The sequence below is a fragment of the Hypomesus nipponensis genome, chromosome 18 (genome assembly GCF_054491055.1).
Source record: "Hypomesus nipponensis isolate SF chromosome 18, ASM5449105v1, whole genome shotgun sequence".
NCBI classification, from domain to species: domain Eukaryota; kingdom Metazoa; phylum Chordata; class Actinopteri; order Osmeriformes; family Osmeridae; genus Hypomesus; species Hypomesus nipponensis.
In genome coordinates this window covers 6795688-6809936 of record NC_140378.1, presented here as the reverse complement: position 1 = coordinate 6809936, position 14249 = coordinate 6795688, and the positions used below count along the sequence as shown (strand labels likewise).

The 14249-nt window shown below is 38.9% G+C and overlaps 2 protein-coding genes across 4 annotated transcripts; both read right to left on the bottom strand.

The window, feature by feature from the left end:
* Nucleotides 1-1744: 1744 nt before the first annotated feature.
* Nucleotides 1745-5738, bottom strand: hoxc1a (homeobox C1a). The gene is made up of 2 exons (XM_084681372.1): nt 5204-5738; nt 1745-2573 (listed from the first exon to the last, which is right to left on the bottom strand). Exons 1-2 carry the CDS (start codon nt 5736-5738, stop codon nt 2170-2172), a joined length of 939 nt encoding a protein of 312 aa, XP_084537498.1. The 3' UTR covers nt 1745-2169.
* Nucleotides 5739-6701: 963 nt separating this feature from the next.
* Nucleotides 6702-14249, bottom strand: LOC146251773 (sterile alpha motif domain-containing protein 3-like). 3 transcript variants are annotated; one of them, XM_084681167.1, is made up of 7 exons: nt 14028-14249; nt 13165-13220; nt 10412-10508; nt 9117-10073; nt 8838-9005; nt 8595-8690; nt 6702-8209 (listed from the first exon to the last, which is right to left on the bottom strand). In XM_084681167.1, exons 4-7 carry the CDS (start codon nt 10068-10070, stop codon nt 7892-7894), a joined length of 1536 nt encoding a protein of 511 aa, XP_084537293.1. In that variant the 5' UTR covers nt 10071-10073; nt 10412-10508; nt 13165-13220; nt 14028-14249; the 3' UTR covers nt 6702-7891. The 3 variants fall into 3 exon arrangements, with proteins under 3 accessions (XP_084537293.1, XP_084537292.1, XP_084537291.1); XM_084681166.1 differs by having other exon boundaries at nt 9117-10508; XM_084681165.1 differs by lacking the exons at nt 13165-13220; nt 14028-14249 and having other exon boundaries at nt 10412-12073.

Genomic DNA, 14249 nt, shown 5'->3' with positions numbered 1-14249 from the left:
TAATAAATTGTCACATTGAAAATTATCGTGAATGTTGTGTATGCTTCAGTTAAAACATCCTTAACATGCAGACATTTTTTAAATGTTTAAACTAATTTGAAGAAATAGTTTACAGCAACTAAAAAGCACTGTAATCCATACAATGATTTAATTACAGGACTTTTGTTAATTATACATTTATAAACTGACACTGTATTCTACAATAGGGAATACCATTTGATAAGAAAAATATGGAAGGGGGGTCGACTAGTCCAGCCAAATAAAAGCAGGATGAAATATTGTCTTAGACATATCATGAGAACAAAAGTGCTTGGAGTTGGATGTTGGAAAAAAAATACCACAAGACTTTGGGGTCACACAAATTAACGATGCATCTTTCTCTCAAAGAGTCACTGACCGGGTCACTGTTGTCCCAAGGCAAGACACAGGTCAAGAGGTGAGAGGTGAACTCGGGAGTAACTGCATATATTATTTTGGCCTTGCTTCTGTGCATTTGATCATGTCATATGTCTATTCAATATAAACCAATGTAATTATAAATCTAAATAGCGTAAAAGTTCAAGCTATATTATGTTAGAAATAGCTATATATACATCATATACTAATAGACAATTAACAGATAACACTTGGTCAGGAATTATTAACTACTTTTTGCGTTAGTTTTTTTTCCACTAATCAGTTGTTTGGCTTTGAAATTTCACATAGTCGATATAGGAAATCTATAAGTCAGATTTCTTAACATTACTGTTTCGCTTATTGGCCTAAACCCTAAGTAAATCTTTGAATTGAATTCACGTGCATTAATAACTTTGTTAGCCTGTTGCACCATCCACAATGTTGTTTGAATGCGAGAGGAAATCTTAGGATATAACACGGTGACAAACTATTTTAAGGGATGATTTCCAAGAAAACTGGACAATTCCAACAGCATTTTATGTAATGTCGCATGAGTGTTCAAGCAAAAGCATTACAAATTGTGTTATAATTATCTGTTAAGTATTTATATTTATGCGTTTCACGACATTAATTTGCAGTTATAGACTAAAGTGGTGTGAAATTTCCCATGCAGAAATGCGAGTCAAATAGACAGATCAACTTTGATCGATACCCTAAACCCTCCTGTCAATAAATCTATAACTTAATTATCACATGAATTGTTCGTGTTCATGGCATTGTTAAAAACAATATGACAAGGATGTAAACTTGAAAAGTTTAGGGAAGATAGTGGAAAAACTGTAAAGAGCGGCGCGGTACCTTTAACAATTAATGTGAAGAAATTGTCTATATAGCTACATAAACTGCCAATCAGACATGGCCTAGCCCCTATAACCTACACCTTGCATGAACGGCCTTTGCCGATGTGTAGCTTGGTGTATGCTGATTCAATGTGCATTAATGCATACGTGTTTTGAAACTTGTATAATGTTACATTGGTAATGATAATAACTGAAAGCAAGCGTATAGCCTACTTAAGACACTTTAAATGTGACTGACAAACACAACAAGCACATTTTTGTGTGTTTAAAATTGTGTATATGACTACATAATGCAACTACAATCTATAATAAGATTTTTACAAAATGTCATCAATCAGTTAAATTGGACATAAAGTTGAGTAAACTCATGGGCAAAATTGTGTTGTGTGGCCTGACCTAGCCTGCATCACAAAATGTGAAAATGAATAAATCATGTCATTCATTTCATTGCTAAGGTTATCCAAATAAAGAACTGCATGGTCAAAAAGTGCTTGTGGGCATATTTAATAAATTAATTATTTTTAAGTAGGTCAATATCCACACAAGAATACGTTAGTAAATAAGAAGACAAATCACAGTTAGGGCTGGAATGGCTGCCTTAAATAAACCGTTTTACTCCGCACTATAGTGCTTTTTCAAGAACGTTGTGTATAGGCTATCCTTCTTTTATCATCTGAACACCTTGAGCCGCGCCTAAAACGTGAATAATTGTAACAGCAGACGTCATGATGGTACAGCTACAGTAGGCTTACGCTCCGATTATTGAATAGCATTTTTTGGTTTTGGCATGAAGTTGGTCTTAAAACATTAATTAAAACAAATACATTCAGTTCATCACTGCATTTGCAAGTCATTGACACTATTGGTAGTATCACAAACCTTCCCGAGTAACGTGCGAGACATGTCGTTAAGTTCAGTGTTCGAGGGCAGGTGTTTTTGGTGAAGACGGTTCAGGCGTGGGGCAGGTGTCCAGGCTACTAGAGCGTGAGCTCTCTGCACAGATCGAAGATGCCGGAAGCCCGGGGAGCAGACCCTCTCGCTGTAATTTTTTCTGCTTCATGCGTCGGTTCTGAAACCAAATCTTCACCTGCGTCTCGCTGAGCTGCAGGGTGCCGGCTATCTCCACTCGCCTTGCCCGCGTCAGATACTTGTTGAAGTGGAATTCTTTCTCCAGTTCCGTGAGCTGTTTGGTATTGAAGCTGGTCCTATGGACTCCGTTTGCCGCGTGATGCACGTCCATTTCGATATGGCTGCCACCTTGGTCGACATTGAAGCCTCGGCCAACGATACTCAATCCACAGGTCAAGTGCATCTTGTCTGAAAAGTAGACAAGAAAATATAAACATGTATATATTCTGATCTAACGTTACCTAAATATATCAGAACAAGACCCAACATTGTTTGTATGTGTTCATCTGGACCTTTCAGGCCTAAGATAGTAGTCAATCAATGTTTACTTTATAAGGTAACCTGGCCACAAAGTATTCTTCTTGTGAATATGCAATAAAAAAACAGGGATTGTTTCATGCCATTGAGACTCAAATGAGAAGGAAAATTATTTTAGTGAATGTTTGTATTTAAAAAGCTTTTTGCAAAAATGAGTGGACTTTGGCCAACTCATGACTCTTGAAACTTAGACTATTCATACCTAATTTATGAGACATGACATAACCCTAATGGACTTAGATCCTTTTACATGTAAAAGCTGTTTGGTTCTGTATCTCAGTGTTGTTCCAGTCTCCATGTAAGTGAAAGTGATATTCACCCCTCCATGACATGCTCAGTCACTGTGGACTGTTGGCAGAGTGTCATTCTAACAGAGCCAACATGCTGATACTGAAACTATCAAACACCAGATGTTGTGTCTCACTTGCACCGCAACTCAATCGTAGAGGACGGCTGACAGAGCCTCTGTTTGTGAAATACACGGAAGAAAGGTCAGCAGACACAGGATAAATGTTGACATCTACGTTCTTGGAGAAAATGAATGTCAAGGGTACCTAACTTGAAATAAGACTATCCAGCAAATCATATAAAGAGAGCCAATACAGAGAAACAGTGTATAATTAAGCACTTTAGCTTTCAAGAGAGAAAATCACATGCACATTCTGATTAATGGCTGCAAAGATAATAGAATTGACGAAGGCCAGAAGGCATAAAAGAATCAAACTAAATATTTGAGGAATGACTTGGCCGCTTAGAAATAGCCGGCCTGCCATGGGAGTGAGAAGGACCCTTTCCCAGTCAGGGAGAAAGAAGAAGAAAAGGGATGGATCAATACACATTGCCTCAGTCATCTGGGCATCCAGCCCACAGTAATTCAGGTGCTGTCAAAGCATAATTGAAGAATGACGTACCGGGAGTACATATACTCTGGACCAGGAGATCAGGTTACAGAAGGGTTTCAGTAGGCCTTTATACATGAAAGAATGGAGTCCAGATTGTTTTGTGCCAAGACCAATACCCTTAAGATTAATTCTTGTTTGCACTAATAACCAGCGTTGTAAAACCTAATAAGCAATGCTTCAACCAGTAAATCAGCATAAGTGCTAAAAAAAAGTGGGGGAAAAGCAGTTCTTTTGATGAAATTGATTTTGTATGGAAGATGTCAAAGAGTTTGTTTGAGTTCATGAATACCAAGGTGTTGGATCAGTTTGTCTACCTGGAGCGGGTTAGCATCTACTAGAGGGATGTTAGGTTAGCTAATGTGATCATTCTGACCTCAATTGTCTCTCAACACCTACTCAGAGATATAGATCTAGACATGCATTTTTCCTCTGCAGCTGTAACCAACATTCAAATTCACTCATCCAATATGATGTACTCGGTCTGACCTAGAAGTATCCACATAGGACGCTGTTCGCCAAATGTGTTAAAAGTAAATCCAGAAAAACACCATTGGTCTGTGAAGTTAGATTGAACAGTGATAGCACTTTGGCTTGGTGTTTGGCTATGTATGGTATCAGCAACCTGGACTGTGGAAATAAATGATTCCCTATCTGCACCCTCAACCTTGCATCCTTATCAAGATGCAGTGGCATATTAGAGTTCAGATGATATTTCATTGTGAAGTCAATGTTTCTTTATGAATCCAAGGTTTATTGTATGTGCTCTCATGGAGATGTAAGTGTTTAAGAAATCAAAATGTGTATGCTGGACCTCACAGTCAGAACTCGTGAGTCAGTGCAATGATGATCCCTGACAGCAATTATGTTAAAGAGGTGGACACATGTAAAAGGTGTTTGGTACCAAGATCAATACACAAGGCTCTCATTACGAACAGGCAGATAGTCAATACTCTGGAAGCTACTTGAGTTCAAAACATTAAGTTTTGCTTAACCAATGTTAGGAGGATAGCCTTTTCCAACATCAAAGTGAAGTAAAGAATTACATGGGGGAAAAAGCTATGTCAATAATCAATATTGTTTATCTTATAGTTACTAAGGCTAGAGCACCTATTGATTCAGCTTTTACTGTTAATTATGTTCGAAATCATTTATAAATTATCCAACACTGTGTTTTGTTTTATTGTGGATGAAATAAAGATCAATGACTAAAGTTTATGTCAAACATTAGGCTACTCAATTTGAAAACTCGAGCTAGTATTATGCCTCAATTTAAACATTTGATATTAACACATGAGAATACATAGCCTACATTAATACGTGTTCCTTTAGCAAGACGTAAGCGTTTTTTTAAAAGCGTGGTGACACATAAGTCAGGCTTTGTGCCATGGGTATGTTCCTGCACTAGGCCTATAGCATAACTTCATCAAAGTTTTCTAAAACGTTTAACAACATGGCCTGCTTGCCAAACAATAAATACGTATTTTGTAATATGCCTCTACCGTCAAAATAAAGTGCATATTATTCTTAATTTGTTTGGGAGTTTTAAATATTTCTTATATAAAGTTATTTGAACTTTCAAAAATGTATTTTTTAACCTACCCACACGCGGTTGACTTCTCTTTACTTTCATCCATTCAAAAGTTTTGCTCCGTTGGTTAACATCCTCTAAGGTACACTTAGGATCCGCGGAAGAACTATCCACGACGGCGAAGTGAATTTTAGGCCTATCATGAGTGTATAATTGGAAATGCGCATTGAATTGCCCAAAGTCGCAGTGCGTCTCATCTCGGGTGTTGCTTGTTGACGAGGCGTATCCAAGTCCAGGAAATTCTTGTGCAGTTAAGAGCAAGGGAACACGAGGGTAGTGGAGGCAAGCCGGTGGGGGTGAGAAGTCCAGACTCGGAGACAGAGGACGGCTGGCCGAGTTCAGAGGCACAGGCAAGACATCGTTTTCACAGTCACAGTCACAGTGAGGATTTAAAACTTCAGAGACAACTTCTAAGTTACCATCCTTGCCATTACTGAGTCCAGAGTTGTGGTCCAACTGTCGTATTCTAACCTCTCTTGGTCGGTACCCCCCGATAAACAGAAAGCTATTCTCTCTTTCACTCGTTAACTCTTGATACGATGTCATTATCACCTAACCTTCTGCATAATCATTGGACAGGGTTGCAATTCATGGCCGGCCTCTTCAGCACCCACTAACACATGGTGAGATTGCTGGACGACCATGGACAGGGCCATCCCAGAGGAGAAATTCGATCTCTGATTGATGGAGATGACGTGCCCTCTTGGTCTTGGCCAATAGCTGGACATCTCAGTCAGTCAGAGACAACACTGATTAACCAAGGAATGCCAGTTGTAACCATGTTGGACGTGACCCAGTTTATGGACTGGACTGTACGGACTAACCACAACCCACTTTATTTTTTCCTGGGAAAGTGGATAGTTCAAATAATTCGGATTTAAAGGCATCATGAATAAGGACACAAGTTATATAGTTTAGAGGTACTACCATGTCTCACAGGTAAGGTGACGTCAGGTATACTAATGTCCAGTTATTGCATTCTGTTGGGGCCTGTCCATGTAATTATTACTCTTACAACTACTGAACAATTGGTCTGAATCATCTGAAGTCATGCCCACACTGAGTACTTGTGTGCAACATGTATGTGGTACATTAACAGTACTAAATCATTTAGGCACATCTGTGCTTAGTTGGTAAGACATAAGACAATTGTGCCCCAGATTTGAAATCCAATGTGTTTTTTTTATATATATAGTGTTATTACTACTTTTTCTTTGCATAAAAGAAAACCATGACCAATGAATCGAAAGCAGGCTCTTGAATGAGTTTCTTGAGTGTGTGTTGATTATCAGAGACCCACTTCTCACTGTAAAACCCAATAAGTTAATTCAACTCAAAATAATTATTGTAACTGATTACATCGAAAATTTTAAGTAAAACATACTCAGATTTGTAAGTTAAAAAACGTATTCATTATTAAGTAACTTTTACTAATCATTTTAAGTAACACAAACTTGATTTTTTAAGTTACAGTAACATTACTGATTAAGTACTTTCTACATGGGAAATTTGTTTTCACGGTACAAAAAAAATCTACTCTAGTATACTCAAATATTTTCACAATCTATGAAATAAAATGTTTAATTTGTCTTTATGTAATTGCTTACTTAATCTTCACTTCAATTTTTAAGCTCAATGAAGCTATATGAACTCCAATATAATTAACATTGTTGCTTAATTTCAACTAAAAACTGGATGTTGGTTTAATAAAATGATTGGTTGACAGTAGCTTAAAATCAAAATCCCAGTTTCAATGCAGGTAAATGTTTATTTAACAGATTAGTGAATTGCATTGTTGCTCAAATAATCCAAAATAGCATTAGAAGACAAAGAAACTGTGTCATACATGTTTCTGCTCACTGGTTTATAATGGCCTAGAGAGAGATGCAGAGAAAAAGAAACAAAGGGAAAGAAAAAGATATATTTTCTGTTTGGTCCTTCTTTAAACTTCTCCTGTATAGAACTACATTCTAAAAACAAGATTCAGTGTAGTAGTCATAAGTACAGTGTTCTCCATCTAAACAACCGTTTTGCTAGACAGGATTTGAAGGTGTCCATTTTAAATATGTTGATATCTCAATCACAACCAGGCCTGTTGGAAAATGGCATATCCATGCGCGACATCGAAGATAAGTCGTAAACAAAAATCTACATCAGTTTAGGCAATAAGGCCAAATATGGTTGACAACTCTCGTACACCATACAAAAAGACTGCAGTTCTTAACATTATTCTATAAAAATTAGTGCAAGGGGCCTAAGAAAACGGCCTGGGCCACGTTTTAAAGCAGGTGTGTTCAATCCTGGTCCTCGAGAGCCCCTGTCCTGCATGTTTTAGATGTTTCCCTGCTCCAGCACACCTGATTCAAATGAATGGGTAGTTATCAAGCTCTGTGGAAGCCGGGTAATGAACATTCATTTGAATCAGGTATGCTGGAGCAGGGAAAAATCTAAAACATGCAGGACAGGGGCTCTCAAGGACCAGGATTGAGCACCCCTGTTTTAAAGGATACAGAAAGTTTTACATGACTGTTTTAAACATCCATACAAACCATGTTCTCAAATTTAAAGATGAACAGTAATGCTTTCAAAACTTGAACAATAACACTCAAAACTTTTGACAGTTTTGCTTTTAAACATTTCCAGAGTGACAGAAGTCCCTGTGCATACAAAAAGTCAAGATAGTCAAGACAAAAGTCAGATTACTCCACTGCCAGAAGTTCATTTTTAAGGCTCAACACCCTGGGCTTCAGTTTCCCATCCTCCAAGCCCATCAAGACTTTCTGGGTAAAGTCAAAGGTATTCGCCAAGTCTTTTGGGTAACTCAAATGCAGAGCGTACATTAGTGCAAAAAGCATGACAAAGGCTTCAGCCAATGTGGAGAATTCGACAACCATGTTACCCTCAAGCACAACAGCAATCCTCTCTGGGCAGAAGAACGTGGCATCTGTTGAATTGCCTGTGATCAGAAGGAGCCCAACCGGTATGTCATTGATGTTTGGTTCTTCAGACTGCGCCACCTGACGACAAGAACAGAAAACTGTTATACTTTTAAAACTTGTAACTAAAACCTTAGACTTGAAAAACAGAAGTGATACAACATTAAATCACTTATTCCGCAATGACACGTCAAGCTTTGATGACAACAGGCCAGTTCACACTCTACACCATCAATTATTCTCAACCTCAGGGGCCTGCTGCCCTGCATGTTTTAGATATTTCCTTGCTTCCATAAACCCAATTTAAATGAATGGGTCATTATCAAGCTCAGAAGATGGCTGATGACCCATTCATTTGAATCTTGTGTCTTAAAAATTGGAAAAACATCTAAAACATGCAGAACAGGAGGTCCCTGAATAACCAGGGTTGAGTTGCTCTACATGCTCAAACAATAGGCTCACTTACATCCCACAGCTTAAGAAACCTGGAGTCATCGTCATGCAGATATGCAGGGAGACCACGGAGGACAGCAGCACGTCTGACATGGACATCAACTTGTTCCTTGAGTGTGAGAACACATTCTTGCTTGATTTAGGATGCTAAAACAGTATAGCCACAAAATACATATCACAAGAATGAGCAGTCCAGATGAGAGTTCTAAGATAATCCACTGTAATATCAATCATCCAAGAAGCATAACCAACTAACCTGGCGGTCATAAGTGCTGAAGAGCTGATCCAGAACTTCAGCTACTTTCCCTGTGCGTGCAGCTTTCTTCCTGAACAAGCTCTGAAGACGGGAGACATGTTGATCCAACTCGGCATAGAAGTGGTTCTTCAGATTGATGTTCGTTATTTTGTGAAACTCAGCACAAATCTACACAAATATAAAAATAAATGCCAAGATTGATGTAAATCTGAGTAAGCCTGTCCAATTTATCACAGCCATACAAAAGAATTACAAATATACCAAGGAAAATATTGTCACCTGTGACTCTATTTTTAGGGCGGGCCAGCGTTCCAGGATGTCTCCAAGAGGTAGGTTGTCATTGATGACCTCTTTGCGCCGCAGGGCAAAGGTAGTCTGCATTAACTTTGCAATCAGGTGAAGGTCTCTGTCATTCATCTTAACTTGTTCTAAAATTTGGAGCCTCAATTGCTCAAGGCTTGCACCATCTTCCCCTCTTGGGAAATTAGGAAGGAAATTTGCTTCTGCTCTTTTTGCTCTTTTGATGTTAGTGTGGGGAGCTTGTTTGTCTGGGTTGTTTCTACTCCTCTTCCCAGAATTTACAGCTACCTCATGAAACCCTGCTCGACTCAACTTTGTGCGGTAGTTCCCCATCTTAAACTTTAAACTATTTTTCCAGCCATACCATCCTGTCCGAGATCCTGGCTCTTTTAGACACAGATGTTTAGTTACAAGTGCTTCGGCTACCCTTGACACTTCATTGTCATTGGGGTATGCTTTGAAGCTATGCATTTTGGCTGCAAGGACCTCTAAGATGTTGTGCTTTTGGCCCCTAGATAACTTAAGAGTTTTTCCTGTTCTCTCATATGTGACATTTCCCTCATTCAATATGAGTTCTACCTCGTACGAAAAAGTGGGCACTGGAAAAACATCTGGCCATCTCTCAGTTCTGTCTGGAGTTATGGCATGGGGTAATATTATGGTGTCATCTGATGCTATTGAACTGGCATCACTCTCAGGCCTTATAACTTTTAGCACAGCCTTCTGTGGAAGTTCCTCAATTTCTACAAGGGAACATAACTGCCCGTCAAAGTCTGGATCTTGGTATGATAAGCTAAAGTCAAAGTCTAGCTTAAACTTATCTATCATCATGGTTTTTAGCTCAGCCACAGATTCTGGACGTGAAGCTAGAGTCATCTTTCTGATCATGTCTGTGGAGACATGTACATGCAGTAGGAAGTTTTGAGCTGCCATTTCCTATCATTAAAAAGAAGAGAAGAATGGATCTATGATAAACATTCAGCTTTGCAAAACAGAATGAGGCAATTTACATATTTCTTTTTCATTTGAACGAAAAACATATGGATCAAGTATTACTGACCTAAAATGAGAGAAAAAAAAGCTGGTTCAGAGAGTCTTTCTAGGCTTGTCATGATGGCAAGTGTCACTAATGGCATATTGGTGTGGTGACATTTACTGTGACATTAAACCTGTTTTTTACTCTACTCCACATAAGCCTACATGTCTGTGATTGAAATAAATCTTTTTTGTGTCAACATCAAATGCCCACCAATATTGTAAGCTGTGAGACTTACTGTGTCTTTTAGCTCTGACACCTCATGCACTGAGAAATTGTCTGAGGATATCAACTCAAATGATCTCAAATGCTCTGTGTACCAGCACTCGTAGTTTCTGCAATAAAAGGAAACCAAGTTATTCACAAGCAGTATATGCTCAATCCTGCTGAATTTTGGAAGTCCTCCAGTCTGGCCTGCAGAAACAAACATTCCTTTTGCATAGTCTGTGCCATGTATGGAGATCTTTGATGTACTGTATATGTTTTGGCTATCTGTTTTTGTTGCTACGAAGTCTTTTGCCACTTGAGGCAGTGTGGTAACTTGGACAGAAGTGACACTTGAAGCTTGTGTGTGGGGTCTGAAAAATGATGAGGTACTGAAATGATACGCCATCATGTGCTGGTGCCTGGTAGCGAGAGTTTTCAAGACATTCTTGAAATTGTGTGTGTCATGTATCACCCTTTTGAAAAAGCGATGTTTTCCCTCAAACCTCATAGTCCATAGGTGAACAAGAGGTCCAAAACGCTTTGTCAGTTCTGGGTAATGCTCCACATAATGATGTTTGGGTCGGAGCCTAAAATCTGGAAAGGTCTCTTGAAGACCTTCTCTGTGATCACTTATTTTAGTCTGCATGTACTGAATTGATTCCTCTGTGAAAGATGGGGACAACACCAGTTGCACAATTTCTTTAAGGTCCATCAATATGGCCCATGCTTCATCTCCTTCGGGAACTTTACTTCCGACCATGAGTGGTAACAACCTCAGCAATGTGGAATTTTCATGCCCATTCCCGCCAATGCTTAGTTTAGTTGCAAAGTTCTTTGGTATCAGTTGTGGTTTATCAAGCCTATCAGAGTGCTGATATGGAAATGTGCGAATTTGTGTGTTCAGATATTCAAGAGTGAAATACTTTAGACTAATCATTTCACGGATGCACAAGGCCAACTCAACTGGCACAATACCCTCAAACAGGTCGTGAAGTATATCAGGGGGGAAACCAGTAATCGGATGAAAATGCTGCAATGCCTTGCTGAGAGAACACTCTCCTGTAACACCAAAGTGAGTAGCATTTTCTCCTTGCACAACATTCAGCACATGAAGATCATGGCTGGCTTTCGTTCTCATAGTAAACTCTGTTTCAGAAACGTCACTGGACTGTCTCTGGTCTGAAGTACAGCAACAGAATCTGCAGACATAGTGTGCTCTGAAACACTGCACAAAACCTGCAAGACCATGGGCAGCCAAGTTATCAGCTGCAACACACAACACAGTGCCCTTGATACACTGGCCAATAGTCTCAATGAAAATGCCATCCTGCTCAAGAGTCTGCAAGTCTTTTAACAAAGGTGAAAGAACACTTTGATAACCACACCTTTGCAGATCAGGTACTTTGCATAGCAGAGCTAGCTGTATGACATGCAGGCTGGACCTATACTTACTGGGTAAATTGGCAAGCAACCAGTATACTGCACAAAGCTTGTGGATTTTTCTAGATGTGCCTAAAGGATTAGCCAGTTCAATGTCATCCACATACAAAATCAGTGACAATTTAATCTGTCCTGCTTCGGACAATAATCGATTTTCTTTGAAATATGTTCCATCTTCATGAGACATGTACATTCCAGGTGGCGATGGTTGGGCTTCTTGGATCTTGTCAAGAAGATCAGTATTTTTAAACATTGTTTGAAGCATTTGTAGTATTGGAACATACACTGCTGTGTGTCCACTGGAATCTATAGTATACTGCACTGGCATTACCAGAGGGTAGTTACTCCTTACAAACGTTTTTCTCCGTTTAGCAGTGGACAGCTCAGCACCTTCTAAAGTTGCACTGACAAAAACGTTATTTTTCATGATAGCTTCCACTAATTCATGAACAAGGGCTTCACAGATAGTCTGATCATGCTCTTGAAAAACCCTGATGACAGAGTCTCTCACAAGAGGTTTAGACAACGAGAATATTTGTGCCAAGTTTTCAACTATGTCCTGTATAGCCATCTGTGATACATGCAGAACACTGTGCATTTTCAAGAACAAAGAAGCCAAATTGTTTCTCAACTGAGCTTGCAATTCACCGGAGTCATCTCTGGATTCAGGATGATTACACTCAGCTCTTACAGCCAGCTCAGGAGAATTCTGAGAGGGACCACCATCATCAGATTCAACTTGCATTTGTTCTCTGTCTATTTCTGTAAAAACTATTTCATTCTTAAAGTCTGAGACATCACAGTGTGGGTGATTCCTACTTTTGTGGGCATTGAAGGAGGAATACACATTAGTACGGTACTGACAATCTTTGAATGGACAATCCACCATCTCATGTTGTTTTAAATGTGTCCTTAAATGACTAAGAAGATTTTTACCATTGAATGGTTGCTTGAATCTACACACAGGACAGATGAATGACATATATTCCACCTGATTTTCACTGGACACAACTGTCTGAGTATGCATCCGTGTTAAATGAGCTTTCAATGCACTTAATGACTGAAATGTGCAGATACAATCATAGAGACAAGGCAATGGACTTACTGAGGAAAAATTGCTATGACGCAAACGATAGTGTTCAAGCAACTGTGCCCTTTGATCAAAGACAGCAGCACAAAGTTTGCACCACCAGGCCATTGTAAAACAAATCAATATTCCTACAAAATTGACATCCAAATTTCTAACCGAGTACGAAAACGAGTATGAGAGGTTTTAGGTAAATTTCTGTGTTGTGCACTGAATAGGCCTATTTATTCACAGTTTGGTAACCAACATCAACATACTTGATTGAAGCGTCCGTTTATCAGTCCATTTATCAGCCAACGGCTTCAGTTTCAACCTAAAGAGAAAGACACAATTTTGTCACGTTGCAATGTTTTCACAAAAGTACAATTCTGGGAAGCATTGATCCCTAATTAGTTCCCCAACATCACAAACATGCAGTCTCACGCCCCATAATACAATCTAGGTTACCTCAAAATGTTCTTGTTGAAATGTTATAAGGTGAGGAGCAACATGTAAATTTAGCTAACCAGCATTGTAGAAGCTAAGCTAAATTCCCAACAAAAACTGTGGGCTACGCCTCTGAGGCACAGAGAGGACCTTACTTATACACAACACAAAAAAATTCCAATGGTCTTTTATCACTTATCAAATACAGAAGGTTAGAGTTACTCTGACCATATTTGATAGACCTAACGTTACATGAAAGTCAGGTTTAACTACCACGTGTTACAGACGTGCTACACTAGACACTAGGACAGTTATTTTCTTAACTTACAACCCTCCTTGACTTACAAAAAATGTAGAACGCAAGGTTAAACGTTATTACATAACATTTATGTAAAACGTATATGCCTTAAAGTACAGACGAAAAATACTTTCAGTCCGTCATGTGAAATCTGTATGCCACATGCGCAGACATGCCTTGAAGGCATGCTGCATGTAGCTAGCTAGCTAGCTAAGTATGAGATATAATTGAAAAAAGCATCCACATTAATGTGGCGGATATAATATATAACGCTAAAGTTGGTTCAACACATTGAGTGTAAAAATGCATAAAATAACTCGAAACACTTATTGCACTAAATGCAAAAAATAGTAAAACAGCAAATACTGTGCCCAAAAAACACGTACGTTAACTTACCAGAATAGCGCGCTCAAACCCAGGATCAATGTAACGGCAGTCACCACTGTGGAAAAAGTTGTTGCTGAACGTGTAGAAAACACATAGAAGTGCCGCGGCGACATTCAAAGAGGATAAAAAATATTGCCTGTTTATTTTAAATATGTCCAAATTTAGGCTAAAAGCTTATTTTATGCCTTGTTTTCCGAAGCAAGCCTAAAACATGGCGGACTTTTCCCAAAA

Bases quoted from the DNA above. Each gene is read 5' to 3' on its own strand.
- hoxc1a (XM_084681372.1), bottom strand. From the start codon at position 5,738: ATGACATCGTATCAAGAGTTAACGAGTGAAAGAGAGAATAGCTTTCTG. The intron at 2,574-5,203 runs GTAGGTTAAAAA...TCTACTTTTCAG, and splicing joins GAGAAGTCAACCGCGTGTGG to ACAAGATGCACTTGACCTGT.
- LOC146251773 (XM_084681165.1), bottom strand. From the start codon at position 12,073: ATGTTTAAAAATACTGATCTTCTTGACAAGATCCAAGAAGCCCAACCA. The intron at 10,074-10,411 runs GTAAGTCTCACA...TTTTAATGATAG, and splicing joins TGTCAGAGCTAAAAGACACA to GAAATGGCAGCTCAAAACTT. The intron at 9,006-9,116 runs GTGACAATATTT...ATATTTGTGTAG, and splicing joins CCCTAAAAATAGAGTCACAG to ATTTGTGCTGAGTTTCACAA.